This window comes from Acomys minous, assembly GCF_964271855.1.
Source record: "Acomys minous genome assembly, chromosome: 6".
Classification (NCBI taxonomy): Eukaryota; Metazoa; Chordata; class Mammalia; order Rodentia; family Muridae; genus Acomys; species Acomys minous.
The window spans coordinates 10874968-10895765 of NC_140487.1; the positions used below are offsets into that span (position 1 = coordinate 10874968).

At 42.8% G+C, this 20798-nt stretch overlaps 1 protein-coding gene across 1 annotated transcript in view; it reads right to left on the reverse strand.

The window, feature by feature from the left end:
* Positions 1–2299: 2299 nt before the first annotated feature.
* CAV1 (caveolin 1) overlaps positions 2300–20798 on the reverse strand; it is a 31812-nt gene continuing 13313 nt past the window's right edge. The window contains exon 3 of the mRNA XM_084784948.1: positions 2300–4489. Within this exon, the coding sequence (XP_084641074.1) occupies positions 4148–4489 (342 nt within the window). The 3' untranslated portion in view covers positions 2300–4147. The remainder of the gene's footprint in view (positions 4490–20798) is intronic.

Sequence of the window (20798 nt, forward strand, 5' to 3'; positions counted from 1 at the left end):
TAAAATAATTAAATTTACCTTGTAAAACTTTTAATTTCATTATTATCGTGTGTGTAAATTCTTTGTGCCTTTTTAAATTATTGTGTTCACTATCTTAATTAAAGAAACTGTATACAGGTATACTATAAAGCTATGTACCACATACATTACATATACAGCAAATATCTTTTCGATGGCTTTGCTATTTATTTTGTATACTTCTGATATGTAGAAATTTAATACATTATGTGTTTAATACCTCATGAATTGATAAGGCAAATATTGCCCTTTGTGGCTTTATCTTTTTCTAAAATATTAAGGGTGTCTTTCTTCACTTCTTATCCCTTCAAAATGTGAACAAATTGAAAAACAAACTGTTTGAAAATCAGTACTCATGTCGGGGAAGATATAAGTGAACTAATCAGTCTAAGTCCTAGTTCCCTGGGTCGACATATATATATGGGAATATATAAATGCGTGATATATGAAGGTATTTACTGTCAATATGGAGCCAAAGTCTTCCAAAACCGTGTAGTCGTTTGTATGCTCAGTGATGGACCTGTCACATGTGTGTGGCTCAACCAAGCTACAATGTGATTTTGCTTGTATGTAGACAATCAGACAGTCACACCACAAAACAGAAGGATAATTCACTTCTGTCTAAGGACCCTTCACTCAATCTCTTTTAAGTGGCAGTCTCACTTCTGCCTAAATTGAGCAGTGATGGTCAGGGTGTGGTCAGTGATGATCAGAGTGTGTGCCATGGAAACAAATAGATGGACAAATTCACACTCCATGCAGTGTCACCAGGTAAGCAGCTACCGTGCTGTGCTTTCTCTGCAAAGAATGGAACCTTGTAATGTTTATGCATTTTTCTTGGCTGAAAGAAATTAGAGATTTTTTTAAAATCCAAATTAAATTTGGAAACTGTGCTATTTCATTTTATTTGTCAAATTGACTGGTACTTGGGATATCCAGATATCTGATCAAACATCATGCTGTGGCTCCTTCAGACTCTGAGAGGAGCGCTGAGAGTGGGAAGGAAGGGGTGGGGGTAGGGCGGATGGAAGGGCCCAGAGGGTTCAGGAGCCACACAGAGAGACCATCAAGGCAGGTAGATCTGGACCCATGGGGACATGCACAAACTGATGTTCCAACCAAGGACAATGCATGCAGTAAATCTAGACCCACCCGTTCAGATACAACCAATGGACAGTTAATTCTCCACAGTTGGCGTGGAGGAGGGAGAGAGCGGGACTGTTTCTGATGTGAACTCTGGTGCCCTCGATTTGATCACTTCCTTTTGGCAGGGCGGTCCTGCAAGGCACACAGAGGAAGGGGATGCAGGATATCTGGATGAGACCTGATAGGCTGTGGTCAGACGGCAGAGGGAGGTAGGGTGGTGGGGGCAGCGAGGATGATCAACCCCCCCACACACACATCAGAGGTCTAGGGGAGGGGAATAGGGAGGAAGAGGGAGCAACGGAGCGGGGGAATGGGAAGATACAAGCGAGGCGTTAACAATTGGGATGTAATCGGAATAAACTATAATAATCATGAAGAGCGGTGTGAGTGATAGTAATATTTCAATTGCTAGACTGAATAAAGCAAGCTGCCTTCCTTCACAAGGGCAGACCTCATCCAGTCAGATAAAGGTCTAAATAAGACAAGAGACTGACCTTCCCTCAAGCCAGAGAGAGGTCCTCCTGCCTGAATCCTTCTTCCTGCTGCATCAGTTCCTCCTACTGTTTTCGCTGGAAAACTGAGTATTAGTTTCTCTGGTAGTATTAGTTTCTCTAGTAGCCTTGAGTGCATAGGCTTCTGAGCTGGATTCCCAGCATCCTTCTCACTGTCTAGAGCTTGTTAGTATCCAAAATCATGAAGGTGAATCCTTTTAATAAATAGTTTGTTCCGTATTTTAATCTTGGGTTCTGTCTCAATCCCTGTCTTTACCATTTCTGTCTCTGTCTTGTGGGTTTATGTCTTTGGAAAACCTTAATATAGATGTCCAAATGTAAATTTAGGTGGAACGTGATGACAATATTAATATTCACTACATAAGGTTATTGGGATTTAGGTTAATAGATAATAAGTCATTTTACACATTGCTAAAATCGCTGTATTTTTTCATTATGAATTAAAGCTAAAGTATTTGAAATACTCCATAAACAGCAGTGGCATTTCGCAGAAATATCTCCCTCAGATAAGTTTTGAATATTTGAGAAGTTTGCTACCCCCAAACACAATACAAACATACAAATATATATTAGACACGTTTACTACATATATAGACACACACATACATACACACAAAAACCTGTTCAGCTGTTAAACAATTTTATTGTGCAGATTTGAAATCTTTATAGGACATGCAGCATTAAAAAAGTGTAAAATATACCAGTAAGCGTATAAAATTTCAGTAACCTTTAGGATCAGCACTTGACTTGCATGAGACAGAGCATCTAGGAACAACAGACATGTCTCAGGACACACAGTTTATAGACTGAATCACAGAGCCATTTCCCAAGTGATTCTCCTTATATAAAGATAAAGAATATCTTTACATTTAAAAAAAAGTATGCATAATAGTACATTTTCAGTTATGTACACAGTTTAAAAGTCAAACTGTGTCCATGCCAGTGTCTGTTTTAAATGCAAACAATCAGAGTAGGTAGCAGGTTGATAAAGTGCTGACAAAACTGAAGGGGGAAACAAAAGTCAAGCAGAATTCCAATAAATGTATTACAATGGAAACAAAAGCCTATCTGGAATTTAAAAATACCCCCAAGGGCAGAGCTGTAATGTGAGCCGGGGGAAATGGAAAGCTTTGGGTGTCCCAGGCAGGCAGCTTTCTGGAGGACTCAGGTATACAGGTAAAATTCCTCAGTTTGGGTTCGGAAGAACTTGAACTTATTCCAGCAAGAACACTACTGCAAGGTTTTATTACCACCCCTGCTCCATCTTCTCTCTGAACAAAATGATGCTTGGATTAGGCCAAAGGCATCTGGCAGGGGGGAGTGGTCAAACTGTCACAGCATTACAGACTATTGCAAGTGCTATGCATAGAAGGGGTCATGCTTGCAACAGCTTTGGCAGTCTCGTTTTGGTGGCTTATTTTTGACAGCCCTCCCTTGAGGCTCACCGATCAGCTGAAGAGGGAGCATGGTGTTGAGCAACTAAACCATCCGGATGATGGATTAGCTTCGATTGAGGAACCTGTGATTATCTTGAACATAAGTGAAGCTGAGTAGACGTGCTGCCCTCTTTCAGTTGCTGAGAGGCACGGGTAGCTGGCTTCTACCCTGCCAGCCCAGAGGGAGCTCAGCCCCATTTGTCTGGCTCAAATCATTTCATGGGGTTAACGTTGACCAGGCTTAACATAAAGATGCTACATGACCAAGCACAGATGTCAACTTCAACAGGTTCTGTATCTCAGAGTCAGAAACAAGTATAGAGAGCTAGCAGTTTGATTTTATGTTCTGTTTTTAGGAAAGCTGCTGGTGTAATGAAAGTGGATGAGTTAGGCTCTATTTGAAAAGATAACACGAAAAATTAGAAGGCACGTAGGTCTTATCAGTATAAGGACTATTCAGGCACACAAAGTAACAGGTTAAAATGTCAGGGCAGATATGACATTATTGGTATCATAAACAGGAAAATTATGGTCTTCAATTTGGTGGTAATCACGAGATCCCACTAGATTATTAAGAGTGATGGACAACAACTGGCTGGGAAATATCTGTTTGAAACCTGCCTACTTGCCCCTTAACACATGGCCATATCCATCCTGGAATTCTTCCCTTCCTATGACATCATCCTGTTAGAGTAGGCAGTTGAGGTTGTTGGTCCTCTTCCCCTCCTCCCAATTCTTCCTGTTTATCTCAAAGTATCTTTCAACAATACGTTTATATTTTAGCCAATAAAACAATAATCCACATAAAAAAAAGAGATAGTAGGAATGGGTTTAAACACTCCATACTGTTAAACACCAGATGCAGTAGCTCAAAAAGAGACAAGTAGCACATATGAAAATGGAGGGAATGACTTCTTTGTTCTGGACCAAGAAAAACCATTCATAAATTGCTGCTGTAATAGCAATTTGGACCTTGAAATTGGCACCAAGGAAATAATAAAGGGGAAAAAAACCCTTCCATCCTTGAAACGTCACTCATATTTCTTTCTGCATGTTGACACGGATATTGCTGAATATCTTGCCAATAGCTTCAAAGAGTGGGTCACAGAAGGTGTGGACGTAGATGGAGTAGACACGGCTGATGCACTGAATCTCAATCAGGAAGCTCTTGATGCATGGTACCACCGCCCAGATGTGCAGGAAGGAGAGAATGGCAAAGTAAATGCCCCAGATGAGCGCCATGGGGATGCCGAAGATGGTGGACAGCAAGCGGTAAAACCAATACTTCGTCACAGTGAAGGTGGTGAAGCTGGCCTTCCAGATGCCATCAAAGCTGTGCGTCCCTTCTGGCTCTGCGATCACATCCTCGAAGTCGATCTGAAAGAAAGAAGTGGCAGGATGTGAGTGTGAACAGAGGAAGGCAGGCCAGCACTTAAGATGGATGCAGATGTCTAAGATGGTGGGCCAGGCCTGTGTGAGACAACCAGCCATCACCAACTGCATCTGGGTCCTTGGAACTTACTGAGAACATGAATTATGTGGGTTCTTCTCAAATCTGATGATTCCAGGGTGGAGCTGAAAGAAAGTTTAACATACTCCCCAGGTGTTTCTTTACTCTGTCGACAGTTGAGGACTACTGCTTTCATGGCACATGGATACATTTGAACTTCTTGCTTTAAAGCAAAACTCAGAAACATGAGTGAGGACAGAGAGTAAAATGTAAAGACTCTGACATAATTTTTACTGCCTTCAAAGACAATCATACACACAGTAATAAGAACTAGCTAGCTTAAAACCCATGATGCCTTTCCAAACAGGATTAGCAGACTCCTCTCAGGAAGTGGGTCACGGTGATCTGTGAGGCATTGAGATGACTGTGGAGTGGAAAGACTAGAGCAGAGCTTTGGAAATGTGTGTGATGAGGAAAGGAAAGAAGAAGCATGGAGGTGCTGGGAGGCAAGCCTCAGGAGCAAGCAAGAATGAGGACCAGGAGTGCCACAGGCGGAGGAGACCCGAGTGACCACATCAGCACGATAGGTGAGGCCAGAACGGCTATTAGTTTCCATACAGTGACAATCTATGAGGAAGCTAGAGAAGGGAAGGGTAGCCATGACAACACAGAATTTCCTTTTTTTTTTTTTTAAATAATTAGACTTTATTATACAACCCAGCTATCCTATACAGGAGGGAAAAAGGATTAAAGGCAAACAAGAATAAACTTTCTGGGTATCAGCTCCACAGGATGGATCCCTAGGTGTCTCTGGGCCTGCTCGCTGGTCCTCTCCCTATTGAAGTGATCCGCACCCTTGTGGTCTGAGCCTGCAGCCTTCTTCTCTCTTCTCCGCCTCAACACAGGATTTCTTGAGATGAATTTGATAGTTTGTAAGTGTGTGTTTGAGCTGTGTGTGTGCGTGTGTATGTGTGTTTGTGGCGTGTGTACTGGACAAACGGGAAAAGAGACCAGCAGGGAGACGGTGACACAGTCCAATTGAAGATGGTAAAGTCAAGATGAGAAAGTGGTCATTTAAAAAAAAAAAGAAAGAAAGAAGGGAGAAAGAAGAAAGAAAACAGTGGAAGGAAATAAACAAGAGAGGAAAGAGAAAATAATTCCTGGATCTCATGGGAAGAAGCTTTAGGGCTTGATTACTTCAAAGAGAGGAGCAAAGGGTGACCTTCGACTTCCTGATCTGACTTTTGGGGAGAACACCAGTGACATTAGAGCAAGGAGATAAGTAGAAAGAAAAAAAATTAAGTTAGCAGGAGAGAATCTTACTTTTAGAATTAGAGAAACTGAGATTATGGTTTTTGCACAGCGGCTGCTGTGCAAAGGGCTCTAGCATAGTCTGAAATCCACAGATGCGGATGGCTACCGGCTACAGCTCAGCAGAGCTGAGTCAAGGCTAGAACGGGGGTTACTTCAGGCTGCCAAGGTGCCACCTTTGATTTAGCACACCAAAATGTCTTTTGGAAAAAGCACATGACGTTTACCAGTTTTAAAGTTTATTTTCTAGAACATTTTGTCTCTTGCTCTATTGCCCAATGTCCTAATAGTAAGTACAATATGCAAAGAGAGTTTGGTTATAATTTCATAAATGAAGGCAAAAAGATTATCGTCATTGTACTTTTTCCTCAGCACATTTAGAAGTAGATGGAGGCAAGCATTCACTTTGTGTGTGCATTTTTTTTAACAGCTTGTAGAAGCCAGAAAGATAGCTCAGTTGCAGGCACAAGGACATGAGTTTGGTCTTCAGAACACACTTAAAAGAAAAACCAAAACGCAGACATAGGGCGCAGCAGGCCAGCCAGCATGGTCTAGTTGGAGTTCCAGACCAGTGAGAGACTTTGTCCTTAATTTAAAAAGGTGGGTGGCTTTGGAGAAACAGCCTCTGATATAGCCTCTAACATCTATACACACATGTACATGTGTGCAGGAGAACACACACACACACACACACACACACACACACACACACACACACGGGGTGTGTATGTATAAATTCTTTCCAAAGTGATGAAAAATGAGAAATTATGATTTTTCCTTCAATTCAAGTAAAATATCTTCCTTTATTTTTACTTTGAAAAATGTCATTATTTTATATGTGAAACAAGAAATCAAAATTTCAAAATTATCAGTAAAATTTAACTCTGAAATCAAATTATAATCAATAGGTGGTGGTTTACAAATATCCCAGGAGTACCCAACTGTTTGAGTGTGCGAAGTACAAAGGCCCATTGCTTTTTTAAAAGGGAAGATCTATTACCTATAGTCACAGAAGTGGCAGTGGGTTGTCAGCTGAACAGGAGGTTGGTTTGAGGCTCAAATTTGTCTAGAAAAGGTTGATGCATTCTTTAATACTGAACCACTTTATGAAAAAATATTTTTGAAAATGAAGAGTATTGATAATAATTGAAAGGCACGGTAATAGATTTAAAAGCTTGACACCGTTTTAACCCTTTGGTAACTAGTAATCTCTTTGCATGGCCTCAGAGGCAGTGCTGAAACATGTGGGGGGGTGTACAAAAGTCTGCACATATGTAATTGGCTCATATTAACAAGATATAGTCGGAACATGTGTTTAAATGTAACATTTCGTGACAAGAATTTCTTTAACTGAACATCTAAGTACTTTTTCAGCAAGCGTATGAAACTTCTTTTTTTTCTCTTTTGAGGTCTTTTTGAAAGTTTCTAGGGAGATGCATTTTCATTGCCTTCCAAAACAAAACAAAACAAAATGAAAAAGAGGTAGTGAGTGCAATATTCAAATACCCCAGTGAACTCTGTGCAGGTTTTCTGGCACAAAAATGACGAAGAGAAATGCATAAATATATTCAGCTAGTGGCTAATTCAGTCTTAAGAATTTACGGTGGTTGTGCCAGGCGTGGTGGCACACGCCTTTAATCCTAGCACTCGGGAGGCAAAGGCAAGTGGATTGCTGTGAGTTCGAGGCCAGCCTGATCTATAAAGGGAGTCTAGGACAGCCAAAAAGCTACACAGAGAAACCCTGTCTTGAAAAAACCAAAAAACCAAAAAACCAAAAACCAAACAACAAAGAAAGAATTTACGGTGGTTTAAAAGAATGAAACAGTATAGGCAAGTTAGGTGTAGCTGAGGGCAGAAGCAAGCCTTGCCTAGTTTCTACAGCAGTATCCACCACTGAACAGACACCAAGCAGGGTGAGTACACCGCCTGAAATGCACCGAGTGCTCAGTAAGCAACAGCCATAAGCCCCTTGATCTGCTGCCTAGGATTTTCAATAGCTAAGCAAGTGTGATTGACACAGCCCACAAAGGCTGTGAGTTCAGCACCTGCCCTAGCTCAAGAGGACTAACCTGTGTTTGTGATCCGCTTCCTCGCAAGATGCCCGTCCTTATTCGTTTTTGCAGGTGGAGGTAGTGAGGGAAGTTAAATTGCTCCTGCTCACCCAGACGTTAGAGAGTGAAGCCGGAATGTATCAGGTTTCAGGTCTACACCCCTTCTGCGTCTGCACTGCTGGGAATCCAAAGTCTTACAATAGTCTTGGTGCTCTATCTTCGTTGAGGGGTGCCCAAACGCACTCACACTGCGGTTGTTAGAGGAACGGCTCTTGCTAACGTTACCGCTTTAAGTCAGGACATCTGGGAACGAGGATATTTTGAGTTTTGTGTACTGATTATATTTATACTGCTCTGAACACTGTGTTCTCACAGTCCTGGGAACGCAGCCAGGGACTGGCAAGCTAAATGGTAGATAAGGAAACTGAGGCACTGGATGATTCGAATGAGCAGAGCAGAGCAGACAATCTCATGGTCCCAAAGGAATTAGTAGAGAAGTAGAAATTAGAATACTGTTTTTACAGTGCCCATGGGATTGAGTAGCCCAAGGCCTCACACTGTTTCTGTTTTGTTTTGTTTTGTTTGCTACCTGTTCTATCTCTAAGTACCCACACATCTCCCCTGCCTTCTAAGACTTTGGCTTGGCAGTGTGTCTGCACATGTTTTAGAGCGATATCCTCTTTATACTGTGATCATGAAGAAAATTGGAATAGATACTTAAAATGGTTGATGTGTGTATGTGTGTGTGTGCACGCATGCATGGGTGTGCAAGTATGTGTACGTGTGTGTGTGTGTGTGTGTACATGTGTGTGTGCACGTATGCTCAGCTGGATGTGCACGCCTGTGTGTAGAGTGCTGGGGGTCTAAACTCTGATGCTCATGATTGCACGCAGACACTTGTGACTTGCGTCTCTTCAACCCTGAGGAATACTTCAGAAATATTTTAGTGTATGTTTTGACTTACATTCAAAGTGTACTGCACTGAACATTGTTCTGCTAAGTGAACAGTCATTTAGTCCACGGTGGGGCCAAATTCCACATCAACCAAGGCAGAGTTAGTTAGTAGATTCATAGAAATTTGAAGCAAAGGATCCTTAAAGAACTGGAGTTTAAGATGCAGGAGTCAATGGCCACCCTTACCATGGCTAGACCAACGGCCACCCTTGCCATGGCTAGACCAACGGCCACCCTTGCCGTGGCTAGACCAAGGCTACCTTCCCATCAAATGACAGACACAGGACTGGGACTCAGGCTCAGGAGCCCCCCTGGCCTCTGCCACCACTGCCTGCCATCACCACCCTTTCCCAGTCAGTGTGGCAGCTGGGCTCTGTGACCTACGAGAATGGCTTCTGGTCTTTTACTTTTAAACAACTTCTTCATCTCCAGAGCCCCTGCAGGGTCCATTTGTGAACAAGTGACAGTGCCTTTTTCTGCCAATCCCCTGGATGCTTGCTGATTATATACAGCATCAGACTGATCAAGTTTCCGTCAAAACAGCCACCCTTGAGTCATTTCCCAGGGGGCTTCTCCCATTTACCCCTCTGTGTTGTAACTTACCTTGGTTGATGTGCAACTTTACCCTGCCAGTGCCTAGAGGGCCACTCACATAGCAGAACTACGTTCAGTTCGGTGTCGCTGGCCTTACCCAGAGCAAAACCTTATCTGCTTACTCAGATTTTGAATGGCATAGGAATTAGAAATTTGCTTTCTTAAAAAAGATGGGACAGGATAACAAACGCAAGTGGCACAGGCACCCTCTGGTTTTCAGGAAGAGATGCCTCAGATGAAGCCTAGCTATTCTGCCAAAGAATTGTCTTTCTGTTCTGTCGTCGAAGGAACATGTTGCCATTTTGGTAATGGCCCGTATGCAGACCTACAGCTCAAAGGCATGGATCTACTTCAATAATGTTCCTGTGTCTCAATGGACGCTTTCTCAGAGTCAACAGTTTATAGTACTAGATTTTTATAAATGACGCTGGAAGACCTTTGCACAACACTGGCCGTTTCTGAAACATAACAAAATCTAGCAACAGATGTCAAGAAAGGCAGTCTGTCTTGTTATGTTTTGATAATGCTTGGTAAACACAATAAATCTCAGAAGATCCCATCCTGTTAAATGTACCTTAAGGTAAAATAGGCAGTTTACATGTATACAGGAATAGAAGAAATGGTCATTTTTTTCTCCAAATGTGGACAACTTTTTCTTCTGAATAAGAGGCAGTCAAAAATATTTAAGTATCTTTGCAGTTTTATGTGCAACAATGTTTTCATATTTGGTTTTAGTGGGGAAAATATGTTTATGCTGTTAATGAAAACTCTGATTGTATTGGGACACCACTGAGGTAATTGGAACTGTCTCCTGATTTCAGAGTTAGCTCACGGTTACTTTATAACTGGTATTATCATATTTGTCTTATTGGTGAGTTGTTTGTTGAGAATACACATGTGATTCAGTTCTAACCAATAAGATTTAAGTTAGTGTTGGGCTGAAATTTCAAGAAAGCTTTTCTTTGAAAGATTGTGTGTGTGTGTGTGTGTGTGTGTGTGTGTGTGTGTGTGTACGTATGTATGTATGTATGTATTTGTGTGTGCACATGTTTGTATGTGCACATGTGTACATAATCCAGACTATCCAGAATGCACATACTGGCAGAATCCAGGATAGGACATCAGATTCCCTGAAGCTGAAGTTACAGGCAGTTTCAAGCTACCAAATGTGGGTGTCAGGAGTCTGACTCTGGTCCTCTGTGAAAGCAGTAACAACTCTTAACTTCTGAGTCATCATCCCAGCCACCAGGAAAGCTTTATAGGGAGACCCCATTCACCCTGCTTAGAATAGCACTGCTGATTACATAAAGTGATGTCATCTCATGACCATGAGGTGACATGAATGAAAAGGACAGGGGGATAGAAAAAAATGCTCCTTTTGCCATTGACCAACTATGGAGGCAATACCAGGAATACTGACCACATAGCTTTTCCTACAGATGATTGTTTTAAAGCACAGCTCTAGGTTTCATTCCTAGGACAAGCCTCTCTGTTGATAGGCACAGTGTGTGCATATTTAGAAGCATGCTCTATGTCTGGCCTAAACCTTTCCTTCCCACATAGCTAAAAATTCCCACAGAATGCAGCCAAACCCATTTCAGGAAGTGTTTACTTTACATTAATATCAGAATGATAAATTAACTACGAATGAAGCAGCACAATGTGTTTTTTCATCTATAGAAGTAAAATTAAAATATCATAGCATCCAAAATAGGTCACAAGGATCCCTTTCCAGATGCTTATGTTTGTGCAATGGCCTCTGCTTGAGTGGCTAGAATTAGTGATGGTCCTTCAAAAGTGATGGGTGTCACTAATGAGTTTACAAAACACTGTAGCACCTCACCTTGGGTGCCTTTCTTGCTCTCCGACTTGCGCTGTAGGAAGTTATCTGCCATCGGGGTTACCTTGAAGAGGATGGCACGGGCAAGAACTAAAGGTGGGCTCTGGCTATCAACTGTCGAGACACTGAAAATCTCAGCCCAATAGCTTGAGAGGAAAGGATTTAGTTGAAAGACCTTGAACTCAGCTAAGCCACACTGTGGTTCCCAGCAAACAGAAAGTTTAATAACGGTTGTTGCACTACATTATTACTTTTGAAGATAATTGGATACAAAGGTGTAAGGAACGACTCCAACCCTAAAGCAATGTTATCATCTTTATTTTGTCTTTTATATTAGGCAATTCAAATTTCATACCTATATGAAACATGTGAAGTAAATACAAACCTAATTCTATTCTATTCTACCGCTCTACTCTGTTCTCTTCTAAAATATAATAGAATGTTAATTCTATTTTAATTTCATTTCTATAGATGAAAAACATATTGAGGGGCTGGAGAGATGGCTTAGTGGTTAAGAACACCGGGTGCTCTCACAGACGACCCAGGTTCAATTCCCAGCACCCACATGGCAGTACACAACTGTCTGTAACGCCTATTCCAGGGTATCTGATGCCTTCAATTAGATATACATGCAGACAAAACACCAGTGCACATAAGAAATAACACACACACACACAAAAATAAAAAAAAAACATGTTGAGCTGCTTCATTCGTAGTTAATTTATCATTCTGATATTAATGTAAAGTAAACATTTTCTGGATTAGGTTTGGCTGCATTCTGTGGGAATTTCTTAGGACTTGGTGCTCAGGCTAAAATACATAAGTGTATGAGAAGGAAAGACAACATCTTAAACTTTCTATAATTTACACAATCTTAGATAAAGCATTAGACTAGTTACTGTGTGCAGTACTATCCACTACTATGAGCCTCAAATGGCTTGAGCTTATAACCAAACGTGATAGTGTGTCTTAATTGTTACCTTAATGCTGTTTACAAGTAACCTAGGACTTACAATCTAACCCACACCTGGGCTGTAGGGGCTGTTCTGACTCAAGGCAGGTGGTACCTTCCAACTGTGCTCGAGACACGAATAGGTCAGAAGAAAAAGCAATATTGTCTGCTTGTGTTTGCTTCTTCCTGGTTGCATTCAACTCCATTTTCTTTGGCCTTCTAATGTGGGTTGGATACTAGCGGCTCTCTGGGATTCTTCCTGGTACCTAGCACCTGTTTGGAACTGCTGAGACATCCCATTCTCTGGGCTGAGAAGCTACTGGATTCTCAGTCTTTCCAGTGTGTAGATGCTTGTTGTTGGAACACACACAGTTCCTGTGTTGTAAGATGGTCTAATAAATCCTCTTTTATAAGACATACATCCCATTGGCTCTGTTTTTCTGGAGAACCCTGCCTAAACATCAAAAGACTAAGAGCCACTTTGATCTAGAAAACACACCTGGACAATCAAATCTAGACTTTTAAAATCTAATACTCCAAAATGCACTAGTTTATGGTTCTTGATGTTCAGAATTTCTCAGCATGAGTAACATGCCAGGAGGATCTTCTCAGGAAAAGATGTGTTAAAATGTATATTCTCAGTGTTCTCGCTAGACTCTCTGGGGTGAGGTCTGAGGTCTGCACTTTTCTCAGGCTCATCTAGAACTGAAAATCCTCCTGCACTAGCCTTCTGAGTGCTAAGACTACAAGCCTGATTTGGGGCCTCCATTTTATTTTGAATTTACTTAAAAATCATTTGTCTGTCTGTCTGTCAGTATGTCAGTATACGAATATAAGTGCAGGCACCTGCACTCTAGAAAGTGGCGTAGTATGGCCTGGAGTTAGTTGCAAGTGGTTGTGAGCCATCTGACAAGGATACTGGGAACTGAACTTGTATCCTCTGAAAGAGGTTTATGCTGTCTTAACCACTGAGCCAGTTCTCCAGCCCCCTAGGGCTTTCACTTTAAACAAGACTTCTCTCTCTTCAGTGATAAACTGTGCTGGGGCGTGTGATGGCTCCTTGCAGTTAATGACAGTCCTGCTGTATCTATGTTCTGTTCTCTGAGGCTTGCGTCTTTGGCTTTCTTCCTTCTTCCTTTTGTGAGCTCCTTTTATGCTGGATGACGTCTGGATGCTAATGAATAAATGAATGGAAACACCCTCAGAAAAGCTTTCCCTAATTTCAACCTACAAATATGGATCATTGGTCAAAAAAAAAAAAATTCACTGTGGTCATTATGAAAAACCACTCAGTAGAAATCATGGTGTGTCTCCATCAGTCTATGCCCAATAAAAAACAAAGGTATGCCTTAAAAAATTACATGCATATTTTCAAAATTCTAATCTGTGTACCAAGTCAAGCCACACACAGAAAGAATACACTCCAGCTTCCAACTCCCTTCCCAGCTCCCACACAAATTTCCAACATGTTGAGAGGCCTTTGAAGCCAATGGAATAATATTATGTATGAGCATGTGTGTACGGAGGAGGATGAGAAAGAACACAGTTAAATGTTACCAGAACACGGAAATTTTGCCCCAATTGCCATGTGTTTTCCCAGAGGCAGACTTTACTGGGCAAAACTGGCACCGCTGGGAACTGCTGAAGGCAGGGTCTGGAGTATGTTATAAATGCCAGCAACCACACAAACTCCTCGCTGACCCAACCGAACTTTAGAGGAATGTAAATCTAGGCTCGGAACATTGATGCATGTTTTTGGCTTAAAGGCCTAGTGCCTTGAAGTGGAAGTAGCTTCGTCTGTCAGAGGCTCACAGGACTGTCTCTTGGGGAGCAGGGGAGAAGAGTGCATCCATGACCAGAGCTTCAGCGTGAGCTGACGGTGCGAGCAAGTCAGGGGTTCTGAGGTGTAGACTATGAGGCGGAAAATTTTTGCAGTGAGAAGCCTAGACTTTCAGCTTGGCATCCATCTGTCTCACTTGTGTTCAGTCCTCAGAAATCTCATTCTTCCCTGGCCAGAACCTTGGGGAGGGAAGGGGAGGGGAGAGGAGGGGAGGGGAGTGGAGGGGAGGGAGGCTTTCGTCATTCCATTCTCTCTCTCCCATTCTCCTCTCTCTTTCTCTCTCTCTGTCCCTCTCTCTTCTCTTCCTCTCTCTCTCCCCGCCTCAGCATTTTATTACCCCATTACTCCAGAGGGACAATTTCTCAAACACTGAAATGTTTCCGAATTTCCTGGAGATATTGTTAAAATACAAACTTCAGAATCAGAATCAGTAGTCTGTGGGGGGTTATCTAGGAATCTTTCTCTCCTACCCTGAATTTGATGCAGGAAGTCTAGGGAAAAACAAAACAAAACCAAAGCCGCTAGTGCAGAGGATCTCAAACCCTCAGTATGCACATCTGAATGAATGCAGTATTGTTTTTTAAATGCAATTCATCGTCCAGGTCAGCATCACGGAGGGTGGATTTGCCATCTTTCAGGGAAGTGTCACATCACATGCACTGTTAACCTGCCCCTTCCTTGGTTTCCTACTTAGAACTAGCAGGTATGGTGGTGTCAGCTCCAAAGGGATGCTCTGAGTACTTAATAGTTAACTTACGGCAAATGTCTAGGATGGTGCCGGCTGGACCAGGAGCACTGGTCCAGGTGTCTTGGTCAGGAAGGAGTAAGATGTACTCTGAGGTTTACCTCACATTTCATCACTGTAGGCTGAATATCTCTGGCCTGATAACACAGGCGTTTATATCTTGCCATGCATTGAACTGCGTCCCCGTTATAAGCTAAGGTAAATCCTGATTCCCAGTAAATGCAGCAACAAGGCCAGCGATGGCAGAGGTGGTAAGGAATGGTGTTAAGCTGCTGCCATCTAAGAACTGCCAAGAGTGTTCAGCAAAGCACATGAAACAAGGAAAAGGCAAGGGTCTCCCGAGGCCTCAGGGGGAGAGCGGCCTTGCTATGGGCTTGATTTGGGACCTGGACCTTCAGTCCAGGAGGCAATAGACACCCATTACTTTAAAGTCACTCAGCTTGTACCGGTTTGGTGGGGGCAGCTCCTAGGTAAGGCATATAGTTCCCTCTCAAAGTGCTCAAAACCTGTTTTCAATGTGAGGTTTGGGGATTTCTGAACGTTTCCATACCTCTACATATAGGTTGCCTACTCTTTCTTAGGGTGATCCCAGGCGGCAAGCTAAAACCATGCTTTGCCACTGAGGCTAGCTGGCCAGGAGTCTTCTTAGGTCGCCCGTGCCCTTCACATTTTCCTTATCACAAAGCGTCTAGTCGCAGATATCGCCGCACAAGGCGGGCTGAGCACCTCTTGATTCCTCTTATTCCCCACAGACTCCTGGTGTCCATTTGGTGCCACTTGTTGATGCTGAGTGTCATCAAATAGGTGACAGAGAACAGACAACAGTATAAAAATAGACCAAGAAAGGACCAGAGATAGGAAGCTGGAGCCTGCGTGTTAGTGAACTTGGACAGAGAGGAATGGTTCCTTGGGCGCCTTTGTGTTTGCCGTGAAAGAGGAGAAATGACTGTAGCCATTGAGAGCATGGCAAATGCTGTCACGAATAGAAAAGGCCTGCCTCATTAAACGCATGGAAATCTTATTTTGTGCAAACACCCAATTAGAGGGCTCACTCGGAGGTCTCACCTATTCAGTGGATTCTTGGTTTATGCTTCAGTGCTTGTTATTTTTTAAGCTTCTAGGCATGTCACGGGACAGATATGAATGATTACCATACTAAAAAAAAAAGTTCTTTATATTTTATTCAAGATGCAACAGGCAGAAATAAATGTCTTTGCCATTTGCAGGCTACTCCGTAGTCCCTAAACATGCTTGGTTGAATGACAGCTTTTTAAAGATCAGGAACTCCTTTTTCACTTGCCAAAGTGTCCTACCAGACGGCGGATGTTGCTACCTACCATTCATCCCAGTCGAAGGAGCGTTACAAACAGCATTAATTTTACCTCACTGGTGGAATATTTTCCCTCCGGTGCTTTTAGTCTATTTATTAAACAAATAGAAAATGAACGAAATAAATCTCCGCAAGCCTGAACACTACTTGGCAAACAGGGGGAAGGGACACAAGCTAATGTTCTTGCAAGGAGAATCATAGCCCGTTGCACAGAATGGGCACTTTATGTAGAATGACTCTCCAGACAGACCCCTGACCTCTACATGGATGTGACTGGCAGATTGGTGTTAGGGTCTACATGAGACCTTGCAGTTGGGGGTGCATGGCAAGATGGGTACGTCCTTAAGGTCTAATCACTAGGTGCCAGTAACATCTTCCAAACTGTGACACATAACGCTGCCTCTAGACATGGCCAGATGTCCTCTTGGAAGGGAGCTAAAATTGCACCTGGCTGAGACTCCCCTGCCCTAGAAAGTCATAGTATGCTGTGACGAGGCAGAACTTGTGTTTAGAAACCTCTGCAGCCTGGAGTGCCTGTCTGTTTACTGCAGAGATGTTTGCTTTGCTCTGCTCTGGCTTTGTGGGGCCATTTATTTCACGTAATGTTTGGGGGAGCATTTACTTTTTGAGCATGGGATAAACAATATGAGGAAACAGGGCCAGGTCAAAGTCAAAGGTCTGGATCTATGTCATCGAAAGGGGACAGTGGAAATGAAACAGACACGAACTTTGGCTTTGCAGACTTAGAAATCACTGCGAGGGAGGGGCGGCAGCCTTCTGGGGTGCATTCATTTACTCCTAGGTCAGCGATGAAGTCACTATCTCCCCTGGTTCCAGATCACTAGCTTCTAGAACTTTGGGAAATCAAGGATAGTATCGCCCAGGCCCATTCCTGCTACAGAGCCTCTCACTGGCTGTCGGATGTGCTTGGTCTCCTTCTCCCATCACTTTCCACCTGGCTACTTCTCTGTTTCTCACTTTCCATGACATAGGTTATCACTCTTAGCGTGCACGTGTGTGTGTGTGTGTGTGTGTGTGTGTGTGTGTGTGTGTGTGTCTGTGTGTCTGTGTGTTGGTTACTGTTTCTGCTACCAGACTCCAAGTTTCTGAAACGTAGTGGATCATGAGGTCAATATTTGTTAAGTATACAAATGAATTAGTGAAACTAGCTCTCTTAGCTGCTCTTCTATTACTGTGCAGAGACACCGTGACCAAGGCAGCTTGTAAAAGAAAGCATTTAATTGGGGACTTGCTTATGGTTTCAGGGGTGAGTGAATAATCATTATAGGATTGGAAGAGTATGGCAGCCTGTAGGCACACTGGAGAGAGAGAGAGAGAGAGACAGAGAGAGAGAGAGAGAGAGAGAGAGAGACAGACAGACAGACAGACAGACAGACAGACAGACAGACAGAGACAGAAAGACAGACAGGCTGGGCCTACCATAGCTTTTGAAACCTCAAACCCACCCTGAGTGACATTCTCTTCCAACAAAGACATACTGCTTAATTCCTCCCGAGCAGTTCCACCAACCTGGAAGCAAACATTTAAGTATATGAGCCTCTCGGTACCATCCGCATTGCAGCCACCGTGCTGGGCATCTGGATGCCTAAGCTCTTCTTTACAAAAGCAACCACTGTCTTGATAACATGCTCTGCAGGGAACAGTTCTGAGTGTGTTATTATCTGGCGCAAGAATTAGAAACTGAATTCACTGGTAACGGTCTTAAAGGTCTTGGTTTTTTGCTTGTTTGTTTGTTTAATCCAGGTATAATTTTGGTAAAAGCATGCACAAAGTAATGGCAAGAAAGATGGTTTGATTTCATTGTGTGTATTATGAGAATTCCGATTCAAGCCCAAGCCCACAGGGTTGGGGCCACCTTTGCTTGTGAGGGCTGCTCCGTTCCCTAGAAGTGCTCAGGTGTTCTAGAACACAAGCGACTTTGTGTTTACCTTCAGAGCCACACAGCTGGGGTGCTAAGTGCTGGGATTAAAATCATGTGAGCCTTTAAATGCTAAACTTTCTGTCAGCTGGAGAGAAACAAACTTTACAACTCCCTGACAGGAAAATGTGACTCAAAGTAATGCTGCCTTTCCTTTTGCCTCTTAGTCATCTCATCCTATTGCTCACAGATGGGCCTTAAAAGAACTCCAGAAAGGAGCCACATGAACTAGGTGAATCTGACAAATGGTGGCTCCATAAAGTCTGCGAATTTTCTCTTCAGCCAAGTCTTTATTAGACCATTTCTCTAACTGAAGCTGCGATTATGCCCTTTATGAACTTAGATGAACTGGCTAGCTACAAAATCGGAAAGAGAAATCTTGAAGGTTTATTGCCAACTGTGGAACTGAGTTCTCGCTCATCTTGGAATGCAAGCAGCTGATTGGGAGGTGAGCACAATAAAAGAGGAGAGTGCAGCGCTCAGAGTCCAGCTCAGAGGGTGAAATGACCTCCAGAGCTAGGCTGCCTTGAGACCTCAATGTGTCCTGAGGAACATTTGGGTCCAGCAGGCCGCCTGTGAGTCCAGCCTTTCAACAATGATTTAATTAAGTACCATTTTTTTTCTTTTGCAGACTTAAGAGCAAAGGTGGAAACTGGGCAAATGAAGGAAATGTGTAATAGAAATCCTGCAGGTGATTGGCTGGGCATAGTGGCACATGCTTTTAATCCTAGTGCGTGAAAGGCAGGCGGAGGCAGGTGGATGTCTATGAATTCAAGCAAAGCCTTGCCTACACAGGGGGTCCCAGGATAGGCAGAGTTACTTAGTAAGACCTCAGCAAACACACACACACACACACACACACACACACACACACACACACACACACTTTATTGATGAGAGGCTTCCAACTCTCTTTGTCAGGTGCATTTCTGTGCTTCTAACTGTTGTAAGAATGCTAGTCTGCTTGAGCTATAAACCTTTAAAAATGAAAGTGACTTAGGGATCGTCTAGTTCTATATTTGGATTGTACAGACACAGGAAATAGGTAGGACTTTGCCAAAGCACAAAGTTACACTGGCACCACAGGAGTCTCATAGCCCTTTTAGAGGAAAAGCCGACGTGAGTTGCAAGCTCCCATGCCAGTAAGAAAAAGGGCTGGAAGTGACATTTTGGTGCTCTGAACAACAGGTTGTCCCCTTGGGGGAAAATAGACATGTAAAATACAAGAAAGGAGACGTAGCCCATAGCTGGATTTTATAAATGACATAAAATTCACTCTGCATGGAAAGCAGATCTCATGTAGCTGCTACAATAGAAAATAGAAATAATATATTGCAGTAAAATAGCTAAGCCACGGCGCCCCACCTGTAAGGAACTAGCGAAGTAATGCTTACCTTACGTCCTTCATGGTTCTGAAAATCTTACTGTGATACATTGCTTTTTACTAATAAGTTCTGAGGGTCTAAACCAGTCTGAAGTTAATTCTATCTGTATATTAATGGCATCTAGAAGCTTTAAAGGAAGCCTCCATGGAGCCTGGGCCCTACCATAGGATAATCACATCAGATTTTCTACAAATTAATATGCAACATTTTAAAATGCTCTCCAGATGATTAAAGGGCCTCTCTGTGCAAGCTATACCCTCTCATGAGCGTACATATCCGGGTTCCATCACAATGGGGTTTATACAAGCAGCGAGCTCTGTGAACACGTGCTGTGTACGAGGGCGTGGAGGGAGGGTTTGCCGTACAGACAATGCTTCGTGCTGACCTTTCGGTCACTACAATGCATGCATTTTCCAGTGTTCTGCTTTTGCCTGTTTACCACGTTCATTTTTCATCGCCGTTTAAAGCAAAGCTACATCAATTCTTTACCCAAGCAAGCCAAGCATTGTGCTGACACAGAGAAGGGTGTTCAGATATGTCTGTGTTAGGCTGGGTGTTAGTGTGTGTTGTCATACGCAAAGTTGTAATAGCAGATGGAAGGAGAAAGATTGGAGTTGTACAGACAAGTAAGGAAATAAACACACGACTATCAGGAAGCCTCTTGTAACACATTCCCGAGACTGACCACTATTATTACTTGGAAGTATTTTCTACTTTCTTCCTAAGTGACCCATGCATGCTAGCCTCCTCTTTTCTTGAATGACGTCTCTGTTGGGGTAACATTCCTCAAAAAAATCTCCCAGTAGCCTGTCAATAAGCAAACGTAGCTGTCTTTCCATGGTCTTTCCCAAAATATGATTCTGACCGAACAGCCTTCTCCACCTTGGGGCTTTCTCTTTACTCCTGAGCACCTGCCTTCTGCTCTTGTCTATGGCTTCTCCAGAACCCCGACAGCCTTTGAAGATCAAAACAGGGGTCCATGGCCATGCAGCCTGCAACACAGGGCAGTGAGGAACACTGAAGGCGACTTTCCTTTGGAGCCATCAAATCCTGCTAGCTTTAAATTATCATTTTACGGAGATGTTTAACGTTTTGCAGCAATGGACAGACTAAGCTTGTGTCTCTCGTTGCCCAAGGGATTTTTGTGTTGATCCATTATGGGTGTGTTTACACTCGTGATTCTCAAAATAAATAAATAAATAAATAAATAAATAAATAAATAAAATTAATGGTTGTGGTACCAAGGACTGGGGAATCATTTCTGGTGTACAGCTCTATTCCTTTATGCTCACATG